The sequence below is a fragment of the Nycticebus coucang genome, chromosome 23, assembly GCF_027406575.1.
Source record: "Nycticebus coucang isolate mNycCou1 chromosome 23, mNycCou1.pri, whole genome shotgun sequence".
Lineage (NCBI taxonomy): Eukaryota > Metazoa > Chordata > Mammalia > Primates > Lorisidae > Nycticebus > Nycticebus coucang.
The window spans coordinates 37,494,507-37,508,814 of NC_069802.1; the positions used below are offsets into that span (position 1 = coordinate 37,494,507).

General features: G+C 47.1%; 1 protein-coding gene across 10 annotated transcripts in view; it reads left to right on the top strand.

The window, feature by feature from the left end:
• Positions 1-14,308, top strand: part of ZFYVE28 (zinc finger FYVE-type containing 28) — a 97,430-nt gene that overhangs the window by 42,693 nt on the left and 40,429 nt on the right. For all 10 annotated transcript variants that reach the window (XM_053577986.1, XM_053577993.1, XM_053577990.1 and 7 more), the window contains one exon: positions 5,845-5,985. In XM_053577986.1, coding sequence (XP_053433961.1) covers positions 5,845-5,985 — 141 coding nt within the window. The remainder of the gene's footprint in view (positions 1-5,844; positions 5,986-14,308) is intronic.

A 14,308-nucleotide genomic window follows, 5' to 3' on the forward strand; every position in this document is an offset into this window, starting at 1 on the left:
TGTAACTGTTACACCTTACATACAAATTCAACTTAAGAATAAATATATAGGGCAGCGCCTGTGGCTCAAGGAGTAGGGCGCCGGTCCCATATGCCGGAGGTGGCGGGTTCAAACCTAGCCCCGGCCAAAAACCACAAAAAAAAAAAAAGAAAAGGATAAATATATAGAACCTATCTTATTGGTAACTCAATGACTGCCAGGGTGTATCTATTTTGTTAGGAGTTCTTATCAGAAGAGTGTGTTGAATTTGTCAAATGCTTTTTCTGTGTCTATTGAGAGGATCATATGGTCTTTGTTTTTGCTTCTTTTTATGTGGTGAATCATATTTATAGATTTGCATATATTTTCACAGTAGCAACAAAGGGAATAAAATACCTGGGAATATATATATTTAACCAAGGAGGTGAAAGACCTTTACAGAGAGAACTACAAACACCGAGGAAGGAAATTGCACAGGATATAAACAAATGGAAAAACATACCATGCTCATGGATCAGCAGAATTAATGTTAAATGGCTATACTACCCAAAGTGATTTACAAACTCAAAGCAATCCCTATTAAAATACCAATGCTAGTTTTTGCAGATCTAGAAAAAATAATTCTATACTTCATATGTAACCAGAAAAGACCCCCTTACTATCCAGGACAACCTTAAGCACAAAGAATAAATCAGGCATCAGCTTATAAAACTTTCAGACTATGCTACAAGGCTGTAATAACCGAACAGCATAGCACTGGCACAAGAATAGAGACAGAGACCAATAGATCGGAACAGATAATACAGATGTGAAAACATCCTCATGTTGTCATCTGGTCTTTGACAAGGCAGACATGAATAGAAACTTTTCGGAGGAAGATAGTCTAAGGGCCAAAAAACAAACGTGAAAAAATGCTCAGCATCTCTGATCTTTAGGGAAATGCAAATCAAAACCACAATGAGATACCACATAACTTCAATGAGAATGGCTTTTATCAAAAAGTCCCAAAACACCGAAAATGCTGATGTGTATGCAGAGAGATAGGAACACTTATGCACCATTGGTGGGACTCCTAACTAGTACTTCTATGGAAAGCAGTATGGAGATGCCTTAGAGAACTAAAAGTAGACTAACCATTTGATCCAGCAGTCCCTCCACTGGCTATTTACCCAAAGGAATAAAAGAGTTGTTTTTTTTTTGGAGACAGAGTCTCAAGCTCTTGCCCTGGGTAGAGCGCTGTGGTGTCATAGCTCACAGCAACCTCAAACTCTTAGGCTTAAGTGATTCTCTTGCCTCAGCCTCCCAAGTAGCTGGGACAACAAGCGTCTGCCACAACATCTGGCTATTTTTTGGCTGTGGTTGTCATTGTTGTTTGCCAGGCCCGGGCTAGATTTGAACCCACCAGCTCTGGTGTATTTGGCTGGCGCCCTAGCTGCTGAGCTACAGGCGCTGAGCCATAAAAGACATTTTATAAAAAGGACACCTGCACTAGAATGTTGATGGCAGCATGGTTCACCATTGCAAAGATGTGGAAACAACCCAGCTGCCATCAGTGCATGAGTGGATTAATAAGATGTGGAATATTCTACCATGGAGTACTACTGAGTCATAGAAAATGGTGAACTAATACCTCTTGTATTAACTTGGCTGGACCTGGAGACCCTTCTTCTAAGTGAAGTATCACAAGGATAGAAAAATAACTACCACACATTCTTGCCATTATATCGGAACTATGATCAACACTGCGTGCACACAAGGAAATAACACTCATCAGAAATCAAGCAGGTGGAGGGAAGGAAGGGAGGGGCAAATTCACACCTAACAGGTGCAATGCACACTGTCTGGGTGAGGGCACACTTATAACTTTGATTCAAACCATACAGAAGCAATTTGTGTAACCAAAACATTTGTACCCCATAATATTTTGAAATTAAAAAAGAATATTTCCTATCTCCAGATACAGTCACATTTTAGGTCTTGGGGGTTAGGGCTTCCATGTGTGAATTGGGGGGCACAGTTCAGCCCACAGTAAAGAGCACGCAGTGAATTCTCCCTGCCAGCTGGCCCCACCAGCAGCAGGTCCAGGCAGTGCGATCTGCCCAGTGACCCTTCCACTCAGGAAGACCCAGGCAAGCCTGTGGATCGAGGTCGGGATACCCTAAAGGGGAAGATGGGGGGAAGGCCACAACCTGAGCCTGAGGGCATTTGGGTACCCCGAGCAGCCTCAGTGTTTTCAGCCTCTGTTTGTGCTCTCCTGGGAGCATTATGGCATGAACATGCTTCTGTCCTGGTGGCAGCGTGTTTGGTAACATTCCCCCCACTGGGCAGCTTTATGCAGGGTGGCACAGAGAGGCGAGGGGGTGATGAGGGAGTGTGGATTGGGCTGGGATGAGCCCACCCCTGTCTTGGGCCCTGTGGGGAGCTGCTGAGGTGATGCAGGCTCACCTCTGCCCAGCGGAAGGCTGTCTACCCCAGCAGCTGGGACCACAAGGAGGATCTGGGTTCAGGCAGTCACCACCTTGCAACTGCCTGAGCACTTGGGGTCGTCAGGGTGGACGGCCATGAGTGGAGCTGTATTTGATTTCATTTTGGACACCAGTCCCTTGAGGCTCTCCTCCATGGGGCAGCAGGATATGCACCTGAGCCTCACCTGCTTGCGAGCGTGTGGTCACACCTGTGAGATTGCTTCTCAGATGAACAAGGTGAAAGCCCTTTCCCAAGTGATGTGCTGGCCTCAGTGAGCAGTCAGGAGCCATCTGGTTCTGATGGTTCTACCTGAGTAGAGTTAGCACAGGACAGGTGGGCATGGCCCATGAGGGTTGGAAATCCGCAGAAAGATGCCAGCTGCACGTCCCTGTGTGCAGGGCTCTCAATGCCATTCCCAAGGCTTGGCTGCCTAGATCCAGGTGGAAACACCTGTGCTGGAGACCATGGACAGTCGACACCTTCTCAGGGGGGTGGCTTGTGGGCAGCCACAGGGCTGAATCGGCCCCCAGTCAGGCTTTGCTCTCTTCTTCCTTGTATCTTTCCACGGGTGCATACCTGTCCCCCACTGGCCCCTCAGTCTTCCTGTCCGCTTTGCATTGCCTGCCTAGCCCAGATGTTTGAGCATGCACCCAGGTGGGACGACTTCCTGAGGAGGCCCCAGGACAGAAAACAGGCCCCCTTTGTGCCATGAATGAAGGGAGTAGAGTGCAGGGCAGCCTGGGGGGGCCTGGAACCCAGGGTTGAGTTAGGGACACCAGCCAGCTCCAGGCCTCCCACCCCAGGCTGGTGATGTGTGCAGACGTACACGCACACACAAATACTTCTGTGCACGTGCATGTACACACACTGTCACGTAGTTGCACACACAGACTCAGGTGTGTGTGTGCTCATATATGGTGGTTTGTGGCCTTTCCTGAGCATGGAGAAGGGAGTGTGTGGATGAGCTTGAGTGGACGTGTGCACAGTCCCCTAGAACCTCAGTCCCTTTCTCACTCCATGGTGGAGTAGATGACAGCCCAGCCTGTGATGGGTGGGGCTTCACATTCAGCTCCACAGCCACCATCCCCCTTTCACGCACCTGCAGCGCTGCCATGCCTTCTCCAGCAGCCAAGCGGGGCTGTGGTGATGGGGCAGTTGGTATGAGTATTTGAACATGGTATCTGTTTTTGCATGGTGCAGATTTTGGTGCCAGGCAGAGCTCCCTCATACCTGGTGTCTTTGAGCATGGCCCCCATCACACCCTCCTTCTCAGAGCAGAGATTTAGGTCCCTGGCAACACCTTCAGTGCCCTAAATTCAGCACCTGGCTCGGTTGTTGGGCCAGGTGGTGTCTTGTCAGTGAGCATAGTCAGGGCTGCGGGAACATGGGAACATGTGGGAAGGAACATGAGGGCTTCAGTGCAGCAGGGATACAGCCCACCAGGTGGGGTGGGTCTGGGTCTGTCCTGCTCCTATCCATGTCCCTGTCCTGCCAGCTTCTGGCAGCACAGGTTCTCAGACAGTGTCCACTGGGTGAATGAACAAGGCTCCGTCCTGTAGGAAGTCCTGGGAGCCTCTCACAGGCCCTGCCCATCACATATCCAGGTGGTCTGTCACCAGAGCCGGGCAGCGAGGTGCTGTGGGGGTCCTGTGCTGTCCTTATCACTCTGGGAGCTGTTGGAACCCATGAAGCCCCCAGTTCATGATGGTCTGCTCAGCCTTTTTTGGGGTCTCCTCTCTCTGCCCAAGCTGACCAGGAGGGTCAGGACTGTGGGATCTGCAACTGAGACTCTATACCCAAGAGAAAGTGATGGTGGACGAGGTTGTGAGAGGAGAGGAAAGGATTGAGAAGGTGAAAGGAAAAGGGAAACAGATACAAAAAGAGAGCTCGTATCAAACTGCAGGCCACGAACAGGGCCCAGTGCTGATTCTCTGGTGGAACTGAGAGTGAATCATGTTGATTTTGTGCTGTGTGTGTATGAGTGTGTGCGCACACCGTGTGTACATGTGGGTATGAGTGCATGTACGTACAATGTGTGCGTGTGTGTGCACGAGTGTGTATGCATGTGTGCCTATGAGTGTGTGCACGTGTGCTCACTGTGTGTGCACACATATGCTTATGTGTATGCGTATGAGTATGTGTATGTGCATGAGTGTGCACATGTGTGCATGTGTGTGCGTGCATGAGTGCGTGTGCTCACCGTGCATGAACGCACGTGCTCACCATGTGTGCATGTGCGTGTGTGAGTGCAACATTGTAGCAAATTGGAGCTCCTAGTGATGTAGTGTGTTCCCTGTCCTTGGTACCTCTCCATGCAGTTATGGAGAGTGCCTTGACAGAAATATTTCCCAGGGCTTCATCACTTTTCCAGTGGGCTTCTCTTAGTCCTTGAAACTCAGATCCAAGGGAAGCAGCTAAAGGCCCTGCTGGTGTGTAGGGCTGAGAAGGCGGGTGGGGCCGTGAACTGGCCACCAGGGGAGGGGTGACTGGGCTTCAAGACCCAGGATCAGAATACGTGCACATGTGATGGGAGCCTCAGAGTTTAAAGTTTCCTGTCACAAAGTGCTGGCATTTTGGAGACTAGGCTGAAGGGCTGAGAAGTTTCTAGAGAATAGGGAATGGGAAATTGTCAGTCATTCTTCATTTAAGTGGAGGAAAATATTACTGTATTACTCTGGGCCACTTCTTTTAGTGGCTCTCTCTGTCATCTTATTTTTGTGAATAGCACTCTTCCCTAGAGGGCCAGGCGCGGTGGCTCATGCCTGTAATCCTAGTACTCTGGGAGGCCGAGGCAGATGGATTCCCTAAGCTCATGAGTTCAAGACCAGCCTGAGCCAGAGAAGAGGCCCCATCTCTAAAAATAACTGGGCGTTGTGGTGGGCACCTACAGTCCCAGCTACTCAGGAGGCCGACACAAGAGAATCACCGAAGCCCAGGAATTGGAGTTTGCTTGTGAGCTGTGTGACATCACGGCAATCTACTGAGGGTGATAAAGTGAGACTCCATCTCTACGAAAAAAAAAAAAATCACTCTTCCCTAGAGCATCAATGATGTCCCAGTCCCAGGGCTGGGACCCACTTGTCCAACCCGTCTTCTGTGGGCTCTGCATGAGTGGGGCTGGAGCTGACAGTGGCATCCAGCAGGCTTGGGCAGCCTTTTGCAAGGGGGCACAGCCATGAGTGAGACACAGAGGGACCTTGGATGCCAGGCTGGGGGCAGAAAGGCAGCTTGAGCCATGCTTTAGCTGTGTCCTCATGGGTCTGGGTGTGGAAAGCTGGTGGGAGAGCCCCTGTGGCTCAAGGTAGAAGGTCTGGGGACAGGCCACATGCTGATGCCCACTCCAGCTGCTGTGGGTTGAGGCAGGCCACCCACTCATGCCTCCGGCCCCTTTCTCCACAGAGGTCGGACCCACAACTGCTTGCCCGGTTCTACTATGCGGATGAGGAGCTGAATCAGGTGGCTGCAGAGCTGGACAGCCTAGATGGACGCAAGGACCCCCAGCGGTGCACACTGCTTGTCAGCCAGTTCCGCTCCTGCCAGGTGAGTTGCGGTGCCAGGAGGCCAGGTGGGCTTGGACCAAGTGCCTGTCCTCAGCAGACAAGGACAGTTTTGCCACCTGTCTACACCTTGTGGGGACATTCTCAGGGCTCACCAGGCCAGGAAGATGGATGATCCTGGTGGCACAGCCTGGGGTAAAGGGCTCAGCTGGAAGTGGCAAATTGCATAGGACACTGAGGAGAGCAGGAGTGGGGGGGGGTAGCACCTGAGCCAGGAGCAAGGGCCTGCTGGGCACTGCGGGTCTGCGGGTCACACTCTGTTGCTGACTCACTGTGCTGCCAGCTCCTGCTGCATATTCAGAGATGCCCCAGAAGCTGCTGCGAAAAACATCTCAGCGAGGTTCTCTTCTCAGTGCACCAGACACAAGAGCAACTGGCAATCAGGATTTTTTACAGAGTTCCAGAATGTTCTCCATGAATTCTGCCTGCAGGTCTTGCTGGATCCTTGCTGCCCTGGGAGGTGGGGGGACAGGTGCCCAACCATCGGGGGCACCCACCATGTGTCACTGTGGTCCCAGATTCCACCCACGTGCGGCCCCTGCAAGGTGGCAGAATTGGTGGTGCCGGGCTGGTCCTGGGGCCTCGGCAGCATCAGAGACCTGTCTGTGGCCAGGACAGCTCTTCTGGCCACCTCAGGCCCCATGTGATTTTCTGAGCAGCTTGGTGGCTGTTCCTGGCCCCTCCAAGCAAGCATCTTGACACAGTGAGACCTGCCCCATGAGAAAGGTCAGAAGGGAGTGACTTGAGCACACACGTTCTTCTTGTTCTGGGTCCGCGAAGGGACCTTGAGGGCATCTGGGCATCATCTCACACCATGTGGCGCCTTCCTCCTTGCTGCACTCTGTCTACTTGCTCCAGGACCCCTCCCAACCCACCAGTCACTTCTGCTCCGGTTCTTCAATGACCCTCCTCCCCCAGCCACTTACACTTCAGGCCTCGGCATCTCCCTGTGCCCCTGTTGCTCCTGGCCATAAGCACCGTGTGCTGACCACCCCAGGCGACCCTCTCAGCCTCTGCTCCTCGCAGACCTAGCATGCTCCCCGTGTTCTTCCCAGCCACTCAGATCCAGCGTGCCCAGAACCAACCCTAGTCCTGTTGACCCTTGATCTAGATTTAATCATCAGGGGTCCACTTAGACACGGACCTTTTCAAGCCTAACAGGTTGAGGGATGCGAAGCTCGAGCATGGGCAGTTTGGGCATACACAGGTGGTCCTGGAACCATCCCCTGCGTGCTCCTAGGGGTGACTGTATTTCATGTCTTTTCAGGGTGTTATAAATGACATCGCCTTTTAAATCTTCAATTTTCAGTCATTTGGTGCCAATACATAGAAATACAACTGACTTTTGTGTGTTGATCTTGTGTTCTGAAGCCTTTCTGTAGGAATATAGGTAGCAAGAGTTCAGTCACTCAGTGCTCTGTGGCCAGATGTGGGAGTTTTCCACACATCAGGTGATTCTCCAGCAGACACCTGCTGGGGGTCTTCAAATTCACCCATTTCTGACCCTGTCTGTCTGGGGGTAGCCTATGATGCCAGGGCTGAGGGCTCAGTCTCTTAAGACCACCCCCTTTCAGATGCCGGCCATTGCCAGCTCTGGGTGTGATCTGTGCTTTTACCAACTGGCTGTAAGTTGGGGTTCCCATGACCCCTCCTGGGTTCCATTAATTGTCAAGAGCAGCTCAGAGGACTCAGGGAAACTCAGTTTTACCAGTTTATTAATAAAGGACATGGATGACCAGTCAAACAGAAGAGATGACTAGGGCCAGGTCTGGATGGGTCCCCAGGGAGGAGCTTTTCCTCCCGTGGAACTGGGCCCCACCCTCATGCAGACAGATGTGTTCCCAGTCCTTTGGAAGCTCTCTCTTGGAACCCAGGCCTTTTGGGTTTTTATGACGGCTTCATTAGGTAGGCACTGTTGATTACATCTTTGGCCCCAAGGTTTGGGGGTGAAGCTGAAAGTCTTTCTAGAGATGCCTAGTCTTGAAGCTGTCACCTGTTATCAGTCGTCACATTACCATACAAAAGGCACTCATCACCCCAGAGATCCCAGAGGGTTTTAGGAGCTGTGTGCCAGGCAATGAGAAGAAGGCCCACCATGTATTTTGTACTATCATACTAAATTCACTTCTTAGTTCTGAGTAGAGAGCATACTGTTTACACAATTTCTTTATTGCTTCTTTTTTTCTGGAAACTATAACAAGCATCTCTCCAGGATTTGAAAAAATTTTTTGTAGGTATAAGTAAAATGACCTTTGCTGGGTTTTTACTTATTATAAGAATAAAACATGTTATTTATTAAAATTAGAAAGTACAGCTGGGCGCAGTGGCTCACGCCTGTAATCCCAGCACTCTGGGAGGCCAAGGAAGGTTGATTGCCTGAGCTCCCCAGTTCAAGACCAGCCATAATGGAATCTACCAAAAAAGGGCAGCTTTTTTGGTAGATTTCATTATGTCTTTATTTGAAAATATGCATCAGTACATCTGTAAATGAATAATGCAAACTAAAAATGGCATGAGAATGTGCTCCCTCTGTAGCTCTATAATACAGACAACCTAAGTACAGAAGGAAATGCATGAAAATATTTGTAGAGCTTGTCTCTGAGAGGTGGGATCATGTTTGGTTTTAGTGAGTTTCTTATTTGAGCTTATCTGCACTTTCTTTTCTTTTTTTTTTTTTTTTTGTAGAGACAGAGTCTCACTTTATGGCCCTTGGTAGAGTGCCGTGGCCTCACACAGCTCACAGCAACTGCCTGGGCTTAAGCGATTCTCCTGCCTCAGCCTCCCGAGCAGCTGGGACTACAGGCGCCCGCCACAACGCCCGGCCACCTTTTGGTTGCAGTTTGGCCAGGGCCGGGTCCGAACCCGCCACCCTCAGTATACGGGGCCGGCGCCCCACGGACTGAGCCACAGGCACCACCCTTCTTTCTTTTTTTTTTTGAGACAGAGTCTCACATTGTTGCCCCTGGTAGAGTTCTGTGGCATCATAGCTCACAGCAACTTCTGACTCTTGGGCTCAAACAATTCTCTTGCCTCAAGCTCCCGAGTAGCTGGGATGACAAGTGCCCACCACAACGCCTGGCTATTTTTAGAGATGAGGACTGGCTCTGGCTCAGGCTGGTCTTGAACTGGTGAGCTCAGGCAATCCACTTGCCTTGGCCTCCCAGAGTGCTGGGATTACAGGCATGAGCCACTGCACCTGGCTGCACTTTCTAATTTTAAAAAATAACATGTTTTACTCTTTATAATAAGTAAAAACCCAGCAAAGGTCATTTTACTTATACCTACAAAACTTTTTTTTCAAATCCTGGAGAAATGCTTGTTACAGTTTCCAGAAGAAAGGAAGTGATAAAGAAACTGTGTAAACAGTATGCTCTCTACTCTGTATGTAACGTGGAGGTGCTGTGTAAAACCTTGAAGAACAGAAGACAATACACTAAAAGGTGACAGGTGTTGTCTTTGGAAAGTGATTTTTTTAATCGCTATTTTCCTGTATTTTTCCAAAACAACCTGAACTGCAAGAGTAAAGAAAAGTTTACCATGGATGTTTATTTGGGTTTCCAGAAAGAGAAATAAGCCACCCTAGGGTAGAGAATATTTTGGTCCTGACTCCCACAAAAAGTAGATTTTTTATACTCAAGGAAAAAAACAATATTTAAATGCTCCCCCCATTGCCAGAACACACCTAAAATATTATTTTTAAGGTGGGGGCACAGTGGCTAATGCCTGTAATCCCAGCACTCTGGGAGGCTGAGGAGTGGATTGGTCAGGAGTTTGAGACCAGACTGAGCTAGAGTGAGACCCTGTCTGTACTCAAATTAGAAAAATTAGCCAGGTGTGTGGCAGGCGCCTGCAGTCCCAGATACCCTGGAGGCTGAGGCAAGAGTGTCCTTGAGGGCCTGGTGAGGTGGCTCACACTTATAATCCCAGCACTCTAGGAGGCTGAGGCGGATGGATCACCTAAGCTCCCAAATTTGAGATCAGCCTGAGCTAGAGTGAGACTGGGTCTCTTAAAATAGCTGGGTGTTGTGGCGGATGCCTGTAGTCCCAGCTATTTGGGAGGCTGAGGCAAGAGAATCACTTGAACCCAAGAGTCTGAGGTTGCTGTGAGCTATGATGCCACAGCACCCTACTAGGGGGCAACAAAATGAGACTCTGTCTCAAAAACAAATAAACCCAGGGCAATAGAGTGAGATTGTCCCAAAAAACAAAAAAATGCTATTTGTAAATTATTTTAGCAAAGTTGAATGGCCTAAGAATGCACAGATACTGAACAAGTCAGCCAGGGAGAGAGACGGCTGCAGCAACACATCCAACTGTTGGGGCAAGGAGACAGTGTTTAGCAAAGTACGGGGCAGGGAACCCGCACCTTCTAAGCAAAACACTGATGACAACCTAGTATTTGAAGACCAAATGTTTAGCAAACACAAATCCAAAGTCTAAGAACTTTCTACAGTATTTAGATCTTTGGTATTAGTTGAAGACACACTCAGGACACTGAGATCTGCCAACATGTTCCCCAGACTGGAGATGTAATTCACCCTGGCTGTTCTAGAACTAGTTTTTTTTTTTTTGGGGGGGGGGGGCAGGTCATTTGTGCCAGGGGGTTGCAAATGGAGATGGTGCATCCTTTGCCTGTCAGTGGCTTTCAGCAAAACTTTTGTCACCTTTAAAAAGTCCTTAAATTAAAGAACCACTTCAGGAACAAATTATAGTTGCTTTACTTAGATGGACTTTACCTGACAATTATTGCCCAAATGCTAATCCATTCAAATTGGAGGCTTAGTAGTGTACTATTATGTTGTCTCCAAATCCTGTTTCCTCCTTCCTGAATTTTCTTTCAAAAACTCCATTTAGGGGAAGGGGGAGGGAAGAAAAAAATTCCTTCTGTTTATTCTGTTAAAAGTAACTTTCTCACCTTGCACTATTGATGTCACCAGGAAGATAAAAACTTAGAAAGAAATGAGAAAGAGATTCTATGTTTCACTTTACTGAAGCGAAGAAATAGTCACCTTGAACTTAGGCAGTCATTTCAGATAGCAAGCAACTCCTCAGTAAGAAAAATGCCCCAAGACAAACCACAGAAGCCAGTGGGCTCTGAGAAGCAGAATTCTGTCGGCTCAGGAGGTCCTTCTACAGAGGCCTAAGCCTTTTGGAATTCTAGGCTGAATGTCATTACATCTCCTGTCTCTTCAGCTTACTGACCATGTCATGAAAACTGTCACAATTACTCTTTTAATTTCTGTTATCTTGGGGACTCTTTCATACCATGAGAAGTATTAAATTTGCCTCTGTGACTAAAAAAAAAAACCCAAAAATGGTAAAACCATATTTTAAACCTGACAGTATTTTAAATTGTCACTACTATACCATCTTACCCATCAGAATATCAAAACACTGAATATGTTTTGATATGAAAAATATGAAACACATATTTCATCAAAATATGAGAGAAGGATAATACCACTGTTGTCAAAAATGCAGAGAAATGCACGTTGAAATGTTGCTAGCAGGACTGTGAACTATTGTATCATTTTGAAAAGGAACCTAGCAATATCTTGCAAAATTAAAAATATACATTCTCGATCTGGGCCCAGTGGCTCACATCTATAATCCTAGCACTCTGGGAGCCCAAGGCAGGCAGATTACCTGAGCTCAGGAGTTAGAGACCAGCCTAAGCAAGAGTGAGACCCTGTCTCTAAAAATAGCCAGGCTTGTGGTGGGTGCCTGTTGTCTCAGTTACTTAGGCTGAGGCAAGAAGATCACTTGAGCCAAAGAGTTTGAGGTTGCTATGAGCTGTGACTCCACAGCACTCACCCCCAGGGAGACTGAGTGAGACTCTGTCTCAAAAACAAAAAGCACAACATTTTCTTCCATCCAGCATTTCTACTTTTGCAAATCCATCCCTAGAAATAAATATCCTATTGCATAAGGATGTTCAAGGCTGTCCAGAAAGTATCCAGTCATATTTTTCTTTTTATTTCTTTCTTTCTTTTTTTTTTTAAGAGACAGAGTCTCATTTTGTTGCCCTGGGTAGAGTGCCGTGGTGTCACAGCTCATAGCAACCTCCAGCTCTTGGGCTTAGGTGATTCTCTTGCCTCAGCCTCTCATGTAGCTGGGACTACAGGCCCCCACCACAACACCCGGTTATTTTTTGTTGCAGTTTGGCCGGGGCCGGGTTTGAACCCGCCACCCTCGGTATATGGGGCTGGCACCCTACTCATCTGAGCCACAGACGCTGCCCCACATTTTTCATATGATATGGCTGGATAGTTTCTGGACAGCCCTCATACATGTAACCCCTATATTATGGAATATTAAAGCAGCGATTTTTTTTGCTTTGCTTTGTTTTTGTTCTTGCCCAGGCTAGAGTGCAGGTGCACATCATAATTCATTGCAACCTCGAACTCCTGGGCTCAAGTGATCCTCCTGCCTCAGCCTCCTAAGTAGCTGGGACTACAGGTGCTCACCACAAGGCCCAGCTAGTTTTTCTATTTTCAGTCGAGACGGGGTGTTGCTCTTGCTCAGGCTGGTCTGGAACTCCTGTGAGTTCTGCTTTGACCTCCCAAATTGCTAACCACAACATCCGGCCCTCTATTCAATCTTTTGGAAAAGTTTCTGAAGAATTAGTGTTATTTCTTGGTAAATATTTGATAGAATTCATTGTGAATCTCTCTGGACCTGGAATTTTCTTTGTAGGAAATTTTTTTTTTTTTCTTGAGACAGAGCCTCAAGCTGTTGCCCTGGGTAGAGCGCGGTGGCATCACAGCTCACAGCAACCTCCAACTCCTGGGCTGAAGCGATTCTCTTGCTTCAGCCTCCCAAGTAGCTGGTACTATAGGTACCCGCCACAGTGCCTGGCTATTTTTTGGTTGTATTGTCATTGTTGCTTGGTAGACCCAGGCTGGATTCGAACCTGCCAGTTTTGGTGTATGTGGCGGCACCTTAGCCACTTGAACTACAGGTGCTGAGCCTATAGGAAAATTTTTAACTACAAATTCAGTTTCTTGAGTAAATGTAGGGTTTTAAGATTGTCTTTTTATTCTTGAGAGAGATGTTGTCTTTCAAGAAATTTCATCTAAATTGTTGAATTTATTGGCATAAGTTGTTTTTAATATTTCCTTATGGTTGTTTTAATATATGTAGGATCTATAGTGAGGTCACTTCTCTCATTCCTGTTATTGATAAGTTGTGTGTTCTCTGTTTTCTTCCTGAACTACATCAATAGATTTTTAACAATTTTATTGATCTTCTCAGAGGAGCTATTTCTGGCTTCATTGTTTTTCTCTTTTCTTTTCTTTTCTTTTTTTTTTTTTTTTTAAGACAGAGTTTCACTTTGTTGCCCTAGGGTTAAGTGCTGTGGCATCATAGCTCACAGCAACTGCAAACTCTTGGGCTCAAGCGATTCTCTTGCCTCAGCCTCCCAAGTAGCTGAAACTACAGGCACACGCCACAACGCCTGGCTATTTAGAGACTGCGGCTCACTCTTGCTCAGGCTGGCCTTGAGCCTGTGAGCTCAGGCAATCCACCTGGCTCGGCCTCCTAGAGTGCTAGGATTACAGGCGTGAGCCACCACGCCTGGCCTTTGTTTTCTCTTTTCAGTTTCACTAAATTTGTGTTCTGATTATTATTATCCCCTTTCTTCTGCATGCTTTTGGGTTTCATTTGCTCTTCCCTTTATAGTTTCTTAACGTAGAAGGGAAAAAATAAACTTTCTTCCTTTGAAATGTAGGAATTTCGTGTTGAAACTTCTCCCTAATGGTTGTATTGTGGCCATCCCATAAATTTTGGTATATCGCATTTTCACTTTCATTCCATTCAAAGTTTTTTCCCAATTTCCTCCTTGAGTTCTTTGACTTGTGAGTTATTTAGAAGTATGTTATTTAGTTACCAAATATTTAGGAATTTTTCTAAAGACATTTCTGTTAATGATATCTAACTTAACGTCATTGTGGTCAGAGCATATACATCCTATGACTTCAATTATTTTTAAGTTTATTGAGGTTTATTTTATAGTGTACAATTTGGTCTTTCTTGGTGTATTTCATGTGAAATTGAGAAGTATGTGTATTCTGCAGTTGTTAGGTAGAGTGTTCTGTAAATGTCAACCATGCCAAGCTGGTTAATAGCATTGTTAAAACATACTATATCTTTGCTGATTTTCCGTCTACTTTCTGTGTCCCATCAAAAAAGGGACATTAAAATTTCTGATAATAAATGTGGATTTGTTTATATTTCCTTACTTCATGAAGTTTGAAGCTCTATCATTAGATTTATAAATGTTAAGGACTATTATGTGCTTCTAATAA